The 18,726-nt window shown below is 43.1% G+C and overlaps 9 protein-coding genes across 9 annotated transcripts; 2 read left to right on the top strand and 7 right to left on the bottom strand.

Annotated features, from left to right (window-relative positions):
• Nucleotides 1-708: 708 nt before the first annotated feature.
• Nucleotides 709-3,138, top strand: PUMCH_002231 (uncharacterized protein; the record flags this gene model as incomplete). The annotated part of the gene is made up of 1 exon (XM_063021245.1): nucleotides 709-3,138. One exon carries the CDS (start codon nucleotides 709-711, stop codon nucleotides 3,136-3,138), a length of 2,430 nt encoding a protein of 809 aa, XP_062877315.1.
• A 240-nt stretch (nucleotides 3,139-3,378) lies between these two features.
• Nucleotides 3,379-4,566, bottom strand: PUMCH_002230 (uncharacterized protein; the record flags this gene model as incomplete). The annotated part of the gene is made up of 1 exon (XM_063021244.1): nucleotides 3,379-4,566. The coding sequence occupies one exon, from the start codon at nucleotides 4,564-4,566 to the stop codon at nucleotides 3,379-3,381; it is 1,188 nt and encodes a 395-aa protein (XP_062877314.1).
• Nucleotides 4,567-5,117: 551 nt separating this feature from the next.
• On the bottom strand, nucleotides 5,118-6,920 carry PUMCH_002229 (uncharacterized protein; the record flags this gene model as incomplete). The annotated part of the gene is made up of 1 exon (XM_063021243.1): nucleotides 5,118-6,920. The coding sequence occupies one exon, from the start codon at nucleotides 6,918-6,920 to the stop codon at nucleotides 5,118-5,120; it is 1,803 nt and encodes a 600-aa protein (XP_062877313.1).
• Nucleotides 6,921-8,432: 1,512 nt separating this feature from the next.
• Nucleotides 8,433-8,945, bottom strand: PUMCH_002228 (uncharacterized protein; the record flags this gene model as incomplete). Its single annotated transcript, XM_063021242.1, has 2 exons — nucleotides 8,433-8,669; nucleotides 8,922-8,945. The coding sequence occupies 2 exons, from the start codon at nucleotides 8,943-8,945 to the stop codon at nucleotides 8,433-8,435; spliced, it is 261 nt and encodes an 86-aa protein (XP_062877312.1).
• A 478-nt stretch (nucleotides 8,946-9,423) lies between these two features.
• Nucleotides 9,424-11,079, bottom strand: PUMCH_002227 (uncharacterized protein; the record flags this gene model as incomplete). Its single annotated transcript, XM_063021241.1, has 1 exon — nucleotides 9,424-11,079. The coding sequence occupies one exon, from the start codon at nucleotides 11,077-11,079 to the stop codon at nucleotides 9,424-9,426; it is 1,656 nt and encodes a 551-aa protein (XP_062877311.1).
• Nucleotides 11,080-11,256: 177 nt separating this feature from the next.
• PUMCH_002226 (uncharacterized protein) lies at nucleotides 11,257-12,801 on the bottom strand (the record flags this gene model as incomplete). The annotated part of the gene is made up of 1 exon (XM_063021240.1): nucleotides 11,257-12,801. The coding sequence occupies one exon, from the start codon at nucleotides 12,799-12,801 to the stop codon at nucleotides 11,257-11,259; it is 1,545 nt and encodes a 514-aa protein (XP_062877310.1).
• A 356-nt stretch (nucleotides 12,802-13,157) lies between these two features.
• PUMCH_002225 (uncharacterized protein) lies at nucleotides 13,158-14,735 on the bottom strand (the record flags this gene model as incomplete). Its single annotated transcript, XM_063021239.1, has 1 exon — nucleotides 13,158-14,735. The coding sequence occupies one exon, from the start codon at nucleotides 14,733-14,735 to the stop codon at nucleotides 13,158-13,160; it is 1,578 nt and encodes a 525-aa protein (XP_062877309.1).
• An 889-nt stretch (nucleotides 14,736-15,624) lies between these two features.
• PUMCH_002224 (uncharacterized protein) lies at nucleotides 15,625-16,584 on the top strand (the record flags this gene model as incomplete). Its single annotated transcript, XM_063021238.1, has 1 exon — nucleotides 15,625-16,584. One exon carries the CDS (start codon nucleotides 15,625-15,627, stop codon nucleotides 16,582-16,584), a length of 960 nt encoding a protein of 319 aa, XP_062877308.1.
• Nucleotides 16,585-16,776: 192 nt separating this feature from the next.
• PUMCH_002223 (uncharacterized protein) lies at nucleotides 16,777-18,345 on the bottom strand (the record flags this gene model as incomplete). Its single annotated transcript, XM_063021237.1, has 1 exon — nucleotides 16,777-18,345. The coding sequence occupies one exon, from the start codon at nucleotides 18,343-18,345 to the stop codon at nucleotides 16,777-16,779; it is 1,569 nt and encodes a 522-aa protein (XP_062877307.1).
• Nucleotides 18,346-18,726: the final 381 nt, after the last annotated feature.

The following is an 18,726-nucleotide window of genomic DNA, read 5'->3' as shown; positions in this document are numbered from 1 at the left end:
TGTTTTCATGTTAAACATGAGATGGCTTCTAATGAATCCAAGAAGCTACATAGGCTCTCTTGCATACAGATGCCATAGAAATCACCGCCATCAAAATAAACATGCACTCCATAATCCACATTTCTCTTGAGTAGCTACTAATTAATCGCTTCCCCACCTTTGACAAGATCAAAGGCGCCGCCCCGAAATCGCAATTCTACTCACACTATCATTTGAGTGAGACACTCGTTCCTATTTGCTTCGGCAAGACCATGCAAGATTAGCGCTGTGCATAGTGCAGATATTCGTTCTTCTCACGTGACTTTCCATCATGAAACGATCGATAAACGAAAGTCATAATCGAAGGCAGAGGAGGGCGATTTTAACGGACAAAGAAACAAAATGATGCTAAATTGCGAGCCATGCTTCCATACCCCGGATTGGTTTGACACCGCCGTGCGGCAATCGACTGAAATATATGGCTGCAAAAAAAAGCAAGGGTATGGTCACGTGAAATATCCTAACTGTGGAAAGCGATTGTTAGTAATAAATCCACAATGACAAGAGTGGAAACAGCCACAATCGACTTGCGTCACCGGAATCCACTTCTTTTTTCGTTTTTTCTGCTGAGAAACACTTTTTTTTTTTCAACATATAACAGGCTCATAGCGCACGCACCTTTATCTTGCCTAAGTTTTTCAGCTAGCATCTTCATTACCTAATAGAGAGATGGGTGCAAGATCTTCGTTCTCCTCCAACCACTCGGTTGTGCCAGAGCCCCAGGAGTATGATAGAAACAGAATTAGTCGTGTTACTAGTCATGAGTTCCAAAAAGAACATCAGCCGTTCAGAACACCTGAAAGTAATGTGAAAGTGCCTGAGTACATTGCTCCAGAGGCTAATGTCTTCACCTACACAAAGGATATTGTTGGCAATCCATTGACCAAACTCCAACATTATTTGATTTCGCTTTTTCCAATTGCCCAGTGGATTTTGCACTATAACTTCAAATGGTTGTACGGTGACTTGGTCGCTGGTGTCACTGTTGGTGTGGTTTTGGTGCCACAATCTATGTCTTACGCTCAGTTGGCCGGTTTGCCTGCTCAGTACGGTTTGTACTCTTCGTTTGTCGGTGTTTTTATCTACTCATTTTTTGCTACTTCTAAAGATGTCTCGATCGGTCCAGTTGCTGTGATGTCCATGCAAGTCGGTAAGGTTATTGCCAGAGTTCAGGACAAGTTTGGAAACGAGTACTCTGCACCAGAAATCGCCACATTTTTGTCGCTTATTTGTGGTGGTATTTCTGCTGCTATTGGTTTGCTTCGTCTTGGATTCATCGTTGAATTCATTTCCATGCCTGCTGTTATGGGTTTCATGTCGGGTTCTGCCTTCAACATTATTGTTGGCCAAGTTCCAGGCTTGTTAGGTTACGGTTCGAAGGTCAACACTCGTGTGGCTGCTTACAAGGTGGTCATTGACTCATTGAAGGCATTGCCAAAGACTAATGTCAATGCGGCCTTCGGTCTTGTCCCATTGTTCATCCTCTACTTGTGGAAGTTTTCTTGTGGCTTCTTGTCCAACAGATACCCACGTAAAAAGATGTGGTTCTTCTATGTTGAACAATTGAGAAACGTGATTGTCATCGTTGTTGCCACTGCCATTTCTTGGGGAATTGTTCACCCGCAATTGAAGCAGTTCAAAGGCCCTTTGAACAAGTTTAAGCCTACCATTCAAACAATTGGAGTTGTTCCCTCAGGTTTGAAAAACGTTGGTGTTATGACTGTTCCCCAAGGAATCCTTGGCGCAATGGCTTCTGAGATTCCTGTTTCTACTATTATCTTGTTGTTGGAGCACATTGCTATCTCGAAGTCTTTTGGTAGAATTAATGATTACAAGGTTGTTCCAGACCAAGAATTGATTGCCATTGGATTCAACAATTTGATTGGTACCTTCTTCAACGCTTACCCTGCAACTGGTTCATTCTCAAGATCAGCATTGAAGGCCAAGTGTGGTGTCAGAACTCCATTGGCTGGTATTTTCACTGGTGGTGTTGTTTTGTTGGCTTTGTACTGTTTGACTAGTAGTTTCTACTACATTCCTAAGGCAACTTTGAGTGCAATTATTATCCATGCCGTTTCCGATTTGATCACCTCATACAAGGTCACTTGGAATCTTTGGGAAATCAACCCCATTGACTGTGGTATTTTCCTTATTGCTGTGATTATCACCATTTTTGCATCTATTGAGGATGGTATCTATTTTGCCATTGCCGCCTCTGCAGCTGTCCTCTTGTTCCGTGTTGCCAAGCCAACTGGTCAGTTCTTGGGAAGAATCCGTGTTGCTGAAGTCGTAAATCCAAGTATCGTCTTCACAGATGAACGCTCCATTTCTACTGATGAGTCTGCTGATGTCGAAATCCAACAGGTCTTGTCTCGCGATAGTTACAACGCTGCAGACTCGAAGGCCAAATACAAGTCTGGAAAAGAGTCTCCACTTACTGCTGATCAACTACTTGTCACAAACCCCCAGATCAAATTCCACAGTCGCTGGGTGCCACTTTCGAAACAAAGCATAAATGACGATATTGACGTACTCCCTCCTCCAGAGGGTGTTATTGTTTTCAGGCCTCTTCAGTCATTCGTCTACCCCAACTCGTCTACTTTAACTGATGATATCAGTGACGAAGCAAAGAGAACTACTAGACGTGGAAAGCCATATAATGAAGGTTCTCAAGGTGATAGACCATGGAATGATCCAGGTCCATTGAGATGGCGTCTTCCTTTTCTTAAGAAAACCGAGAAGGAAGTCACAAGCTTGTCTGAGCCAGTTAAACCACTCTTACGTATTGTTCATTTGGACTTTTCTTGTGTCGCAGGTATCGATGCAACTTCTGTCCAAGCTCTTGTCGACTTGAGAAGAGCCTTGAACATTTACGCTGATCGTGAAGTCGAATTTCACTTCAGCGGAATTCACTCTCCTTGGATCAGAAGAGCCTTACTCAAAGCTGGCTTTGGTACATATGGCGAAACTGAATTGGTCAGTGATAAGACTTTTGTGAATATTGCTGTCCCAGACAAAACCGATCTTGAGAACAGCGCCTATTATGCCGCTGTTTCTACTGATACTCCATTCTTCCACCTTGAGATTCCTGACTATTAAACTAATCAAGAGTACATATTTAATCATCATTTACTAATAGAGAAAACTCATTGATGTGAATTGCTAGATGTATGAAAAACTTTTTTTTAGTGTATCATCAAAGGCGCTCTGCAAATGTCACCTTTCACTCAGCAATTTCTTCTTTTTATTTTGACCCAATATGCTTCTACTCAATTCCTAGAAGAACTAGATTCAGTTGTATAATAAAGGATAAGTTACTTGAAATATATGCTAAAAACCTTAAGCAAACAAAGAGCCGATGTCAGCAGGCATCTCGTCAATTTGAGTAGAGTAGAATTGCTCGATCTCTCTCATCATACCGACATCCTTGTTGGTGACGAAGTTGATAGCAATACCCTTTCTACCGAAACGACCACCTCTACCGATTCTGTGGATGTAGTTCTCCTTGTTGGCAGGCAAGTCGTAGTTGATAACCAAGGAAACTTGTTGGACGTCAATACCTCTGGCCAACAAGTCAGTGGAGATCAAGATTCTAGAGGAACCGGATCTGAACTCGTTCATGATGGTGTCTCTCTCAGATTGAGGCAAGTCAGCGTGGATAGCGGAAACAGTGAAGTTGGCCTCCTTCAATCTAGCAGTCAAGGTCTCGACCTTAGATCTGGTGTTACAGAAGATAACAGCTTGGGTGACAGAGATAGAGTCGTACAAGTCACACAAACAGTCGAACTTGTAAGCCTCCTCCTCGACGTTGATGTAGAATTGCTTAATACCCTCCAAGGTCAACTCGTCCTTCTTGACCAAGATTCTGACGGGGTTGTCCATGAACTTGGTGGTGACCTCCAAGACATCTTGTGGCATGGTAGCGGACAAAAGAACAACTTGGGTGCTCTCTGGCAACAATCTGAAAATGTTGTAAATTTGCTCCTTGAAACCGGAGGACAACATCTCATCGGCCTCATCCAAGATGAACATCTTGATCTTGTTGGTCTTGAAGTATCTTCTGTCAATCATGTCGAAAACTCTACCTGGAGTACCGACAACAATTTGGACACCAGACTTGAGGGCCTCGATGTCATCTTGCATGGAGGTACCACCAATGGAAGCGTGAACAGTAACGTTCAAGTACAAACCAATGGAGTTGATGACGTTAAGAATTTGTTGGGCCAACTCTCTGGTTGGAGCCAAGATCAAAGCTTGGGTAGCCTTCTCGGTGTGGTCAATGTTCTGCAAAGCAGAGATGGTGAAGGTGGCGGTCTTTCCGGTACCAGACTGGGCCTGAGCCAACACATCCTTTCTCTCGGTGATTGGAACAATGGCTCTTTGTTGAATGGCAGAAGGAGCTTCGTAACCGTAACCGAAGATACCTCTGACAATCTCAGGCTTAAGGTTCATGTCATCAAAAGAGTAGACGACATTGTCGTAGTTGGTCTCAATCAAGTTAGCGTCGACTTCGGTGATTCCAGACATGATGGAAGGTGGTGGTGGACTAATTGATGGTGTCGCGAGAATTTTTTTTTGTGTGAGAAGAGCGGATTCCTGTGTGCAGGCTGGGATCTCTCTGGAAAGAAAATCTCCTCTGGTGGTGCTTGGCTTTGCGGCCGGGTAACAACCGATATGCTATTATGGCGCCTATACAAAAGAGAGGAAGGGTATATATTGAAGAGAAAATTTGTAGAGATTTTGATTTTACTCGGTGGCATGCCTTTTTGAAATTAATGCGATTTTGTTGATTGGATATTTCGACTCACGTGCGACTTTTATTGGGCTTATATTATTGAAATGTCTTACTGCAGAGTGCTTAAATGTGGTCCATTGTTGGCTGCGAATTGAAGACGTCTGAACTAACTGCGAAGGCTCCATAGTTAAGAACATGGAATTTAGTTTTCAGTACTTGTTAGCTCATGCGTGTAAATGATGTTTCTGGAAAATGAGAATATCAATATTGTTCCAAATCGATATTTCTTCTCATTCCTTTTTTTGATTAAGTTGAATTGAATCTCTTTCAAATGTTCGGAATCTTAATCCCAGCTACGAGTAGACGCTCTGGCTTCACGGAACTCCCATGGGAAAAGCTTCTGGCAGCCAGTGTTCTCTTCTGGCTCGAAGGTTTCCTCTGGGACTTCGATCTCGACCTCCGTTTCCGCTTCAACAAAATCTTCCTCGGCCTCATCAATCTCAGCATCCTCTTCGATTTCAATAACCTGCTCCATGGCAGCTGCGTCTGCTTCCTTTTGTTTTTCTAATAAGTAATGCGTAGGAGTGTAATCATAGGAATCGTCAAATGATCTTTCAGGTTGTTGGTCCTTGTGATATCCAAAATCTTCCATGGGTTCTGGAACTGGTTCGTTCCATTCTTGTGGCTCTTCCTCGGAAATTATGAGTGTTTCTAATGAAGGTGGCTGTTCTTGCACATGCTCTTCAACTATTTCGGCCACATATTCGGAGATATGTTCCGGTTCCACATATTCTATAGCTGGCTCGGAATGTTCCTGTTCTTGATGTGGTGGCTCATCATGTTTAGGTTCCTCCCAGGAGCTGTTGAATGCACGGATATCCGCATCAAAGCTTCCCAGATCAGGTTTTTCCAGAGGCGGTTGTTCTCTAGTAGCGTCCCAGGCAATATGCGAGCTGGTGGGCTGGGATACAAACTGCTGGTAATTCATCGGGTCACACAAGTCAGCAGGCTCGAAAGTTTTCTTCTCTTGGACAAATTCCTGTACGTGTGGTTGTTCAAATGAGAACAATTGCTCGGTCGTGCTGCTTGAAGGTTCAGTGGTTTGACCAGGAATATTCAATGCTGTGACACTGATCTGGTAGAATTGGCGGTACAAAGTCTCGTACAACAGCTTGCCACCGGAATAGTCAAACCACTCCTTCCACCAACTTTCAAACAAACCAACAGGATCACTTTTCCATGGCTTCACTGGGCCAATGAAATGGATAAGTTTCACTTGATTGCCAGCTTGCATGGCTGTGAAGTGTTCAAATGCGGTAGCGTGATAAGCTGCCTGGGCAATAGCGCCCGAACTTTCTGGAGTATCCGTAGAAGAACCAGGAGTGTCTTTCACATTGCTGTCTCCAATCCTGTGAATTTGGCTGGATGGCTCTTCGGAAGATTGAAAATGATTGAAAGCAGGTGCATACTGATACTGAGTGTTCGGAGTAGTGTTGTACAAGAATGGGATTTTGATCCAATTTGATGATTGTGAGAATTGACCAAGGGTAGTTTCAACTGCACCCGTCTGCAAAGCCTGTGCGACCCAGTCTGGGTCAGAATTAAAGTATTGGTTGAGCAAACCTTGGTCGGCACCGTCAAAGGAGATATCCTTATTGTTGGACATCACCAAAGACAATAAGTTGAGATAGTCATGCTGGTTTGGACGCAATGCGAACACACCGGAGTTGAAAATGTCGGGAAAACCCGAGTCTGGGGCGGCCAAGATTTTGCCTGCTGGGAAGTCTAATTTAAGGAGATCAGTGACGTTGGTGGAGCCTACCAAAGGGAGGGTATCAGCATCCAAATACAACACCTTTTCGTAAGGAAGATCCCACAACTGGATCTTGGTGAATGTTGCAGCGAGCTCTGGTCTTTGCAAGTCGTGGATCAACTTATGATGTAATTGAGACTGATACACTTGGGTGTCACGAACTTCATCCCACAATTGATGCAAAAGGTGGAGGTGCAATGGCGTAAATGCAGAAGCATCAATCAAAATGACCAATTTGGTATTCTGATCGACAATACGACGCAAAACATGGCCCAAGACTAAGGCGCCGGGCAAGTAGTTGGGGCTGAAGAGAAGAGTCGCAACAGCGTTCATTCTAAAGGATAAATTCAAATTTGATAGGAGATTTTAATGTGAGGAATGAAACAATTTAAAAAAATCAAGCAAACACAATCGAAGACGGCTGAAGAGCAGAGAGTTTTTGGATAGGGATAGAGTCAGTAGCACTGGAGGAGACCCTCAGAAATTTGGTCCAGTACCGGTGAAATGGGGATGATCTGGAGAGACAAAGAATCCCAAAACAAAGCGCAGTCACAAAACGTTGGCGATCTGGATCTAGAAATGATTCAGGAGAACCAGTGTTTCAAAATGGTGAGATATCTGGTTGGAGGGGCACCAAGAGTATATGTACCCCGATTCTGTCGTGGGGTGAGGCGGTCCGGTGTGCAGGCCATCGGCTTATCCACATGGCGGCAGATGGATCAAAAGAGATCGGAGAAGCGAGGCGGTGTGTATTGTGAGAGATTTGGCTTTTTCGCTTTCTTTTCAGGGTGTGCTTATTCTTCCAGGACTCTGTTGGAATGCTTTTTAGTTGAGATGTGGTTTGTTTTGGGAGTGTATCTGGGTTAATCAGATAGTGCTGGTCGCCCAGAATTAGCCCAACGCACTGCTACTATACTGTGAATGGACTAAGACGAGGTTGGATATTAGCTATCGGAACATACAATAAGCTTTGGTTGTGCATGAGCAATGTGAAAAATTTTCAGGTTTATTTTGGGTGAAGAATTTTAGTGCTCTTCTCAGGCTTCTTCGATGAGCTTTATTTACGAGCCCAAATTCGGAATAGCTTGACACCTCCGAGATGGTCTCAGTACAGTCTCAATTTCCATACATGCAATCTAATCAAAACACTCATTAAATAAGACGAGTTGGAAACTTGACCAATGAGTCTCTATTTTTTAATTCAAAGAATCAAAAACTGGCTCTAACGATATTTGATTTAGACTCGCTAATCGAACTCAATCAGTTGTTCGCTTCACATGTATTACGAGCACCGATGCTGCATTTTCAAATTATGGCGCTGGGTGCAAAATGAGTGAATTTCTGGAAAAACTGCATCCAGACCCTGATTGGTCCTATGCATCAACAGCGTCATTTAAATATTTGCAATGTAGAGGATGTTTTGAAAAGTGTCGAATCGGTATTATATTGTTTGATTAAATTGCTTTGCATTGACCCAGGGAAACAGACGAAAGAAAGTTTATTTACGTCTGAGTACCAAATGGTGGATAAATGCTGAACCATCGATTGCCAGTACTTTCAATTGGTCCTCTCCGATATATTCCAAACATTATCCACATCCTCCTAACATTATTTACAGAGTCAATTGTATTGTCTCAACCCGGACACCTTTGCAGAAGAAATGTACCTGACCCTGCATTACCTGTCGAATTTCTGCAGCAGAACGAACTAGTCTCATAACTACTGTTGGAATTAACTGAGACATTCTCTTGCGATGTCTAAAATCTCATCAAAATAGTCTTGGTCAAAACTCAATCAGTTCCTACACTCAATACAATTCACAGATTATATTTCAATATACATATCTTAACGGGAGTAAGACCAGACGTTCTTCAACAAACCGTCTTGTTGAGCCAATCTGTTCAAAGAGTCGTCAGCCTCACCTCTGGATCTGATGTAACCAGACAAAGCGTAGGTGGTAACCTCGGAGGTAGCTCTTCCCTCAGCGTCAACGTGGGCAATGTTGATTTGGACAGAGGCGTGGTCCTTGGCCTTGATGATTCTGTTAGAAGCAGAGCACTTTCTTGGGACGTACAATTCCACCTGATGTTAGTATACGTTGGGGTAGGGATAAATGCCAATATGGGGCCTCGGCTTCGGGGAAGGTTTCCAAATGATGGAGGTTTAATCTTGGATTCATGTGTATTCGTCACGGAGGGACATTTGACGAATACTTTCTCATCTCATCGGTGAAACCAAAAAGGGCTTGAAAGAATAGCGTGATGGCTCATGTTGAAGGCAAATATGGGAAGAAAATGATTAAATGTCCCAGTTCTCGGATTTGTTGTCACATACCAATTGACCTTTATCGTTCTCCATGTTGTCTGTGTGATGTGAAAAGTTGGAAGGAATCGGGAAGAGATTTTTCGTAGTATGCGAACTGGGTGCGACTCTGTGAGACCTGCAGGTTGTGTGCTAGGGCACAAGCCCTACTTGTCTAATGCTGCGGAGCTTGACCTTAGAGATAATTATTATAATAATCAATTCCTATGAAATGTTCGGTTATAATACTCAGGTTCTTTTCGTTTCGAATTATGGATAAAAATTTCCTGGCTTGTTTTCCACTGAGTCTTATGTCATTGGTCAGATGGTAGTTGTAACCATTGTACTTCAATGATGAAGCTTACAAAATCATTTATTGTTTGATCTGGTTTTGTCGCAAATTCAACTCGGTTATTGTAGACTTTTTTTGGGTAGAAACCCGAAACCTTACATACGAGGTTGGTTAGGGTATCCAAGACTTTACATTATAGAAGTTACACAATATAATTTTAAGAAGTGCGAAGAAAGTGTAATATTAATTAAGTGTTAAGACAGCGACAGACTCAACATGATGTGTCTGCGGAAAGAAATCAAATCCTTTAAGACTCTCAACGGCATATCTAGCCCCCTCAGTAGTTTCGTTGAGGAACCACTCGATGTCTCTTGCCTGGGAGTGAACATTGCAACTAATGTAAACAATTTTTGCAGGACAATAAGCGGCCAATTGGTTCAAGAATACATGGTCACATCCCTTTCTAGGTGGATCAAGGATGACTGCCGTTCTGTTGGCGGGGGTGTCTATGTTCTTGAAGATCTCTTCGGCTTTGCCAACAATGAATTTTGCATTTTCGATACCATTGAGTTTAGCATTTCTCTCAGCAAATTTGACACTGTCCGCGCTCACTTCCACCCCAATAACCTTTGATACTCCTGACAGACAAGTAATCGAGAAAAGGCCGCTTCCACAGTATGCATCCACCAAATAGTTAGGCTCATCAGGCCCAGAACCTTTAATTTGCAAGTTTTGCTTCACATAGTCTGTAACAATGGGAAGAATCAGATTATTGTTCTGGAAAAATTCTCCAGCACTGAACTCAAAAGTGTAGTTATTAACGACTTCCCTCACGACTTGGCGAGGCTCTGTCACGCAAGTTTTGACGTACTTGATGCCTTCTATCTCAGTTTCTATCTCAGAGGTTTTGTTTTCAGCGTCTGTAGAAGCGTTACCTGTGTCAAACAGGCCGTTCTCCTCGACCTTTGTTGTATTCTCGCGTAGCAAAACGGTCGAGCCCTTCTTGTATTTTTTGAATTCCTCAACATATCTTGCTCTTTCATTTTTGAATCCTTTATTCACGATTTCAGTGCCAATGGGGCAGGATTCGATGTCCACTATCAGCTGAGATCCACCCTCAGTCTCTCTCCATTGGGGTCTGCCCTTCAGCCCAAAACCAAATGATGGTCTAACATAGTCGGCAGGAATTCGGCGCGGCACATCAAAGTGGGGCGTGAGCTTTGTTCTGTATGTGTATTGCAAAGGCGAGGATTGGGTCTTTCCAACCTCAGGTAACTTTCCAGCGCTAGACAAAGGAGCGAAGTATTTGTATGCATTGACAATTGTTTGTCTTTTAAATTCAAGCTGAGTCTCATATTCGACGTTTTGGTACTGACATCCGGAACATTTTCCAAAGTATTTGCACAGTATCAAGTCTTCGTTTCTGACAGGTGCTTGCTTGGTGACTTTCAATAGATCACTCTCGGCATAAAGAGGATGGGTCTTAAATACCTTGATACTGACAGTATCGCCAGGAAATCCGAATGGAATGAGTACAATTTGTTTCTTGTCGGAGTTGACTGGATGCGGTATAAGTGCTATACCATCACCATTGGAAGAGAGTCTCGAGATCTCAACATCATCCACAACTCGGTGGTATATATCTTGTGCGGCGGAGTCGTTCAAGACTTCCTTCATATCATTTTGAATATCATTTTCCGTGAGCAGATGTCCTTTTAAAATGTCTTTGATTTCATATTGAAGCACTCCCATTGGCGCAGTTGGATCAACAGCCTTAGGTCTGTACTTGCGAACGAACTTTTTGGGTTGCTTCACCTTTTTGGCAGCAGGTACATCTGTGCCATTTTGCTCAACTTTTTCTGAGGTGGTATTTGGGGGTGGTGGTACTGTTTCCGTCATTTGAAGTAGTAGTTATCTGATCTCATCTCATCCCCATCGCGTCAAGACAGCCACACCGGGAATCAAGATAAGATGCGATTGATTAAATGTATCAAAAAATTCCGTTGTATAAATAGATGAGCTATAGAAAAATATGTGAAAACTCCCATTGTGTCAATGAATCTGTTATCTTCATATTCAAATCATGTTAAGAATAATTACCCCATACCCTAATCCCCACACAGTGAATGTCGAAATGCCAGCGTAAATAATAATGCGGCCAATAATTTCAACATCGTAACGCGGACGAAATACACCGCTGATTTTGACCGGTATTTGGCTTTGACTGTTCTTGGACTGATAGTCTAGTAATTCGTATGCATCGATGTCGCCTTGAGGTCCCACGCTATCGGTCTCAGACTTTGAAACACTTTCAAGAACTTGCTCAATCTCTGCCATTGGTTCATTTTTCATGTTGGAAAGAGATTGACGACGGATGAGACTCGTTGGTTTAGTTGTGTGAGCTGTGGAAATGAAGTGACTTCTGGGAAGATTTACACCTAGAAATTTGTAGATTGGGGGAAGGAGGGTGAACACAATTGGCTTCAGAACTGTTTTCCAAATGACCACGAGACCGACGCCTAGTAAAAACCTTCCTAGTATGATCAAAGGCCCGCAGTCTTGAGAAAATGGGATAAGCATAGGGTCGCCATAGACATTTTTCGAAGTGAAATAGCCTGTGAGTACACACATGTAGTGAGACAAATCAATACCAATCAAAACGCCCATGAACGCGACTGAATCGTCAAAGCACGGACAGTCATCGACCGGTTCTGGATAAATATGAATTAGAAAGAGATGGCCTGCAATGATCATGAAAATGGTTATGGCAATACCAAGATAGGATGAATTTCTCAGGATAGATTGTAGCATGAACTCATCATACAATTGACCATAGAGATGGCGGAAGAGGAAAACTGCAACACCGATAAGTGCTCCTGTAACCACATCTAAGAAGCCATGCATTCCGCAATACAATCTGCCGAAAATAAGCGAGAAGTAGTAGACAAACAAAAGCGATAGTAATCCGTAAAATTTAAATGGATCCATTGACGCTTTCAATTGCCATAATTGAAAGACTAATACAAGGGATACCGCAGTTGCATTTGCAGAGTGAGAGGAGGGCCAGCCATATTCCTCAGCAGTGTATGCCAGAAGTGTGATTCGATGTAGTGGCGGAGACCGAGGTCTGGGCAAGCACAAATAGTCCTTAAAGAAACCTGTAACATAGATGCCCAACCCCAAGACAGCCACGAGGTCTCTCCCCATCTTCGAAGCCCCAAACCAGAACAGCGGCGGGAGCATGAGCACATAAAATGTATGTGACGCTAAGTTTGCCGTCCATGCAAAGTAAAAGTCCAAGAATGGTCTCCTCATTTTAACCTGAAGATCTGCCAAGATTTGAGTTTCCTTCCGGACAATGGGAAGACACCAGCTCCGAATTGCGTATCGCATGGGAGATAGGCGAGACTTGTAGTGGTCATTGGGTTTGTTGCCCGCGTCACCACAGAAAGCGCCATGTGTTTCTTCTTCGATAGTGAAGGTTTGGTTCGCCAACTTCAGTGATGGACTATGTCTTCTTCGAATATGAGTCGCGCCAGTTTCTTCGGATAAAAATGAATCGATGTCAACCTGATTGGGGTTGACACTGGCTTCACTTTCGATCAGGGGAAAGCTTTGCATGGTGCTAATTGGCACACTTTGGTCTATGTTAATGAGAGGTAAATATACCGAGCTATACAGGTGAGAGTAGATTATGGAGTGTACTAAGGCCTCTCATGGCCATCAGATCTAGAAGAATTAAAAAATACATTGCAATTGAAATTGAGGTTGACTACCCTTCTCTTGTGCTTCTGTCTTTTCTTTTCGTTGATTGCTTTTATTTTTAGAATTTCTATATTTGGTCGCATTAATTATACATAGATCGCTCGTAGTGATATCAATTGTATCTTTTGTGAAGGATAATCATGATACACAGATTTGCGGACTTTAATATCATAGGTCAAATAGACCTCGCGATTTAAAAGACCTCCAATTCATTATAATGAACCGTGCTTGTTTGTGTTCCGATATTTGGTTTCCTTTCTAAGCCATTCCAAATGAGGCAAAAAGAGTTCCTCGCAAGTCGCTTCGAATTGCGTATACTCCTCCTTGACGTATGGAAGGAATGTTCCAGCCCAAGTCTCTTCATATTTACTTTGAACACCTGCTGCTTTATAGTTTTTGCAGAAATATTTGGCAAAATTCTCCATGAGTCTGAGATCAACATCATACCCAACGTTCTCGTTGACATTGTCATACATGCGAATGTGCTCTCCCGTAGAGTATGCCAACTCTGGAGCGACAGTTCCTGGGAAGTACTTAGGGTACGAACAATGAATGAATAGAACCTTTGCGTTTTCTTCGTCGGCCAATGCTCCGACTGGGTCGTGAATTCCCAATCCTTTGGCATCGAATGCGTCTTTGTCCTTGTTGTGGTAACCAATCCATCTAAATTGTTTGGCACACAAGTGATAAGGCTCATCAAGAACATGTGCAGCAGCATTGAAGGTATCTTTGTCACCTTCTCCTGCTCCTCCTTGAGTCAAAAGAGGATAATAAAAGTCCGGCCCAAGGACATTATAGTAGAGGGCGAGTTGCAAGGTACGCACATGAGTAGACTTGTTGACCAAGAGGACTCCTGCCTCAACTGTTGGATTTGGAATAGTGTTTTCGAAGTCATGGAAGTCAGAATTCTGAAACGTACCTTCACTTAAAGGTGGAACGGGATCTTTTTTGAGATCCTTGTTTGAATGTCTTACTTTTTTTTCCCTCACATCGATGCCCACAATGTCATAGAAGTCGGGGCTGGTGGTTCTGGCCCAATGGTCTGGCCATAAGAGAAGACCGTTCTTTCTGTAAAGTTCAGAAGTGAATAAGAAATCAGGATTGTGCAATGGATTGACATCCGAGTCCACGTACATTGTATTCTCGTAGGAAGACATTAACAATGCGAGCATCTTATATTGGTAGCCAGTCAACTGTAGGCGTCTTTTGCCCAGGAATGGGTCTTTAAAGACCAAACAGCGGGCGTTGTATTGTGGCAAGATCTCTTCACAAAACTTCTGGTCGTATTCTTCGATTGAGGGAATGAAGACCTCAACGGGGGTTTTGGAGCCGGTCTTACGGAGCTGTACGATAGAAAGAAACGAGATCCAGGAGTACTTACCACCTCCGATATACACAATACCGTTTTTGCCCTTGTAATCGTTCCATGCCTTTGTTCCCTTTCTCACGGGTGCATAGGCATCAACAGTATTCTCACTGCTGAAGAGATACTTCACGTAGTTCTTGTGCTTAAGAGTCAATTCCTCTTTTGTGGAGTCCGGAACCAACAAGCAACTTGAAAGGTACAGCCTCAAAAAATCATGGTCATCGTTAATACCAAATTGCTTGGCCTTTATTATGTACGTATCCTTCAAAGAGGGCGCGTGAACAAGGTTGTCAATAACTGGATCAAAAAACTGGTTTATGGAGATGGAAGACAGAGGCAAAATTGTACGTGACCAGTGGTATAAGGCGAAGACCACGACAGCCGCTAGAATGGCAAGCTTCTTGAAAGAATTTCCCCACCGCATTTGCGAGGATCGTTTGGAGAAGATAAAGGAGATAGTTCGGAAGAGAAATTACGAAAGGATCTGTCAGTTAGGCAAACTCGATACGGGTTTGTATTGTATGCAGGCGTGTATACTAGGTTTGACTGATTTCTGTCCTGCTTTCTCGGGACCCGCGTTTTACAGGTTTTGCATAATTCCAAACTGAGAATGAAGCTGTATTTGCCTGAGAGAAGAGCAGACGGTGGTATAATCGCGACCGTTGGATCATTAGACTTCTTCTCCACTGACACCTTCGAATTTTCGGGTTTTGAGCAATGGATTGTATGGCAGATTGGCCCCAGAAGTGGTATACTGTCCTGTGCATGGTATATCGATGAAAGCGTCACACAGGAGAGTGAATTCTTCAAAACCCCGTTATCCAATATCGCTCACTGCCTTTCAGGTGTGGCTGTATGATGTTTAAAATGAAGGGGCCAGCTATCTACCAAAATGAAGTTGCAGTTCCCTTCGCGAGCCATAAGTCAAGTCTTCCCAAATTAGTTTCTTGAAGACAGTATCAATCTCTGAGTGTTCGGAACTACACATACCTCATTGGGCTTATATGCCTAGGAGTGCTCATACAACCGAGGCGCTATTCGACGTGGACCACTATGTTTTCGTCATTGTTTTGTGATAGAGCCAGCACTTGTCGGTCAAGTAGTCGTCACATAATATGAATTACTTCCTTATGTAGAATTTGATTTGATTTACCCCTAATCCGCATGCTCCATTCTTTGCCAAATTCATAATGCATCCGCGCTTAAATTCAAAACGTTCGGAATCCGATCCTGCACCTCACTCTGAAAAATTTGGGGTGCAGGTACTTTTGACATGTCGGTACCAGTGATGCCATGTTAATCAACCTGCGAATATGTCAAGTGTGGACTTCGAGATCATCCGAAAGAAGACTTTTGTATATAACCTTTTTGGTGTGAACATCTCCCACTCCAAAGCGCCAACTTTGCACAACTTCATCTTCGAGAAGCTAGGCTTAGATGGATATCATTATCAAATCATGGACTCCACAGATGTGGACGGGTTCTTGAAACTCCTACGCATGAATGACGGAGCATCTTCCGAGGCAGATCTCCTCTTCAATGGTGCTGTTGTCACGATGCCATATAAGGTGAAGATGACTGAGCATGTGGACCATGTCGATGAGGGTGCTCAAGCTGTTGGCGCAATTAACACTATCTATGTCAGGTTCGATGAGTCTGGAAAGCCTTTGAATATTGGAACCAACACTGATACATATGGTATCCGTGATGCATTTTTGCTTAATGCTCCAGAGTTTGTCGAGAAGTGTCGCAACACAAATAAAGTTGGACTTGTATATGGAGGTGGCGGTGCTTCCAGATCGGCAGTCTTTGCATTGTACAAGTTCTTGGGTTGTGAGAAAGTTTATGTCATTAACCGTTTTGCTCACGAGATAGATGCTCTCATCACCTCGATGAAAGAAAACGGGTTTGAGGGCGAAATAATTCCTCTCCTCAATCCGGACCAAGCCAAGGGCATTGAAAGACCTGATCTCGTGGTATTGACGGTACCTGATTTCGAGCCCACCTCAGAAGAGGAGATTTTAGCCAAACAAACCCTTGATGTAGTCATCAAACAAGAAAAATCTGGTGCAGTTCTTGAAATGTGTTATCATCCTAACGAAATCACTCGTTTGTACCGTGAGTTTGAGTCGCATAATTGGAAGGTCATCAGTGGTGTTGAGGCCATGATCTACCAAGGTCTTGTCCAGCAAACATTATGGAGTGGGTACTCGATAGACGAAATGCCTGTCAAAGAAGTCACAAAGCATGTTTATGCTACTCTCCATGATTGATGTAAATTCTACACCCAGCGTCGCTAAAATGTATGCGTTCTCTGACAGGATCTTCATAAACTTAGAGTAGATACCTACACGTATTCCATTTGAATAGAAAGAATTTATATTCTAAAGTTATTCATTTCAGATGAGTGAATCAATATTGACTCGTTTTTTATAGGTCATTTCAATTTCAATCGTGATGCAAATCTAAGCACTCACTCTGATTTTCTTGCCTCTTTTTGTGTACGTTATCAATGCGGTCCACATGACGATCAAAAGCACGTAAAGGAGCGCGCAAATGAGTGGATAGAAACGAAGACCTTGGTCACTTGAACTAGCCACCAAGCCGATCAAAAATGGCGCAGCTGCTCCGCCTCCACCTCCGAAAGCACAAATAAAGCCTATTCCACTGGCGTGAAGATGAACGGGCAAGATGTTGACTGTTGCCACAATTGTTGTTGGGAATATTGGACCGACAAAGAAACCCAGAAGAAAGACGATCGGAAACAAAATTGCTGGGAAACTGAACAAAACTGCAATGCAGAACACCGTTTGTCCGATCAAGGATCCCGCTATGTAAGTGGTATTGGCAACTAGTTCGTCATTGAAGTAAAATTCTGTAACGAAACCTAGAACCATTCTTCCAATTGTGAGTCCCGCCCAAAATGTAGAAGCCATATACGAAGAATATTGGTATGCAAAATGCTTGATTCTTATGCAATAAGAGACAAGCCATGCGCCGAAAGCCGCCTCTCCACTGACATAGACAAACATTATGATTGCTAGAGACCAAACTAGCTTTGATTTCAAAGCAGAGGTCTTGGGTTCCGGAACAGCAAAAGAGTCATTACTATTGACTGGTCCCATCCTACCGTCAATATCATTTGAAGTATTTTTGAGAGACTCTGTATTGGATGCTTCAGAACCATCCTTGGGCTCACTGTTGATACCATCTCTGAACTCACGCCGAGCCTCGTTCAACAAAATATTGAGTCTGTACTTCGTGGCCGATTCATGTCTGTAAACAAAGCCTATGATTGCCATCATAGTCGCAGCCAACCCAGCTAGGACAAAGTAGTAGTGGAAAATACTCCACGGCTTGTCCTTCCTTTCTATGAGAGAAGTGACTAATGGAGGCGTTGTGATACAGCCGATTCCGTAACAGCCATGCAAAATTCCGAGTAGGGGAGCGCTGTTAACAAGGTTTCCAATGTACCCATTGAATGATGCATCCAAGCAGCCAAAACCTACGCCAACGATGAAGTAGGCACAAATGAAGAAGGGAAAATAGGGACCGGTTCCGGCAATGACATATCCTGTGATCATACAACCTGTTCCAATTGCTCCAACTCCTCTGTAGCCGTATTTCGAGTGGCATTTTTCAGACACCATGGCCATCACGAAGTAACCTGATGTTGCAGCAAGAAATATGAAAGCAGTATCTAAATCATTAATCCCATAATGTTTCTGCAATCGGGGAAGGATAGTTCCCAAGGTCTGTTCTCCAAGGCCGAACAAAATGAATATACACCATCCTATCGTGATCTGAGCTCTCAAAAGCCAACTATTGCGCCAATCCAAAGAGTCCACATGGATGCGATGCCCTTCAAAAACAACCTGATAGGCGTCATTTAGTGGCCTCATGGCCAATTCATCGATTGTAACGTCAACTCCGACTTCCGGTAGAGCCCCTTCGTTTGGGTGCAAATTATCGGCCAGAATCAGCCTTGTGAGGTCCTGAAGTTCCACCAGAAAAGATTGCGGATGGCCTGCCATTCTTCAGGGTCTTCTTAATGTGATAGAGCAGGACAATAGTTTTATTTGAGTTCGGCTTGTATCAGATCGGCTGATAATTGGTCCAAGAAGAACAACTTTGAGAGGGGCCGTTTGTAACTTTGCGAGAAGAGTTTCAGCAGCCTTGTGGTCTATCGTTTATTGTAATAGAAGATTTATTCTTCTTGATCTATGGATAAAAGAGAATATTGGAAAAAGACCTATGTACAATATAAAGGGAATTTCTCACTTTTATACATCCCGAAAAGAAAAGCCTCTCATCGGCTACATCTCTGCGATAGGTACTATTCCTTATCTGCAGAATGTGGGTCCGCGGTTTATCTCTCGATAGGGAAACCTCTCCATTTTCCATTGGTAAGCGAG

Source organism: Australozyma saopauloensis, chromosome 3 (assembly GCF_035610405.1).
Source record: "Australozyma saopauloensis chromosome 3, complete sequence".
NCBI lineage: Eukaryota > Fungi > Ascomycota > Pichiomycetes > Serinales > Metschnikowiaceae > Australozyma > Australozyma saopauloensis.
The sequence above is the reverse complement of the archived record's forward strand: the minus strand, read 5'-3'. Positions and strand labels throughout refer to the sequence as shown.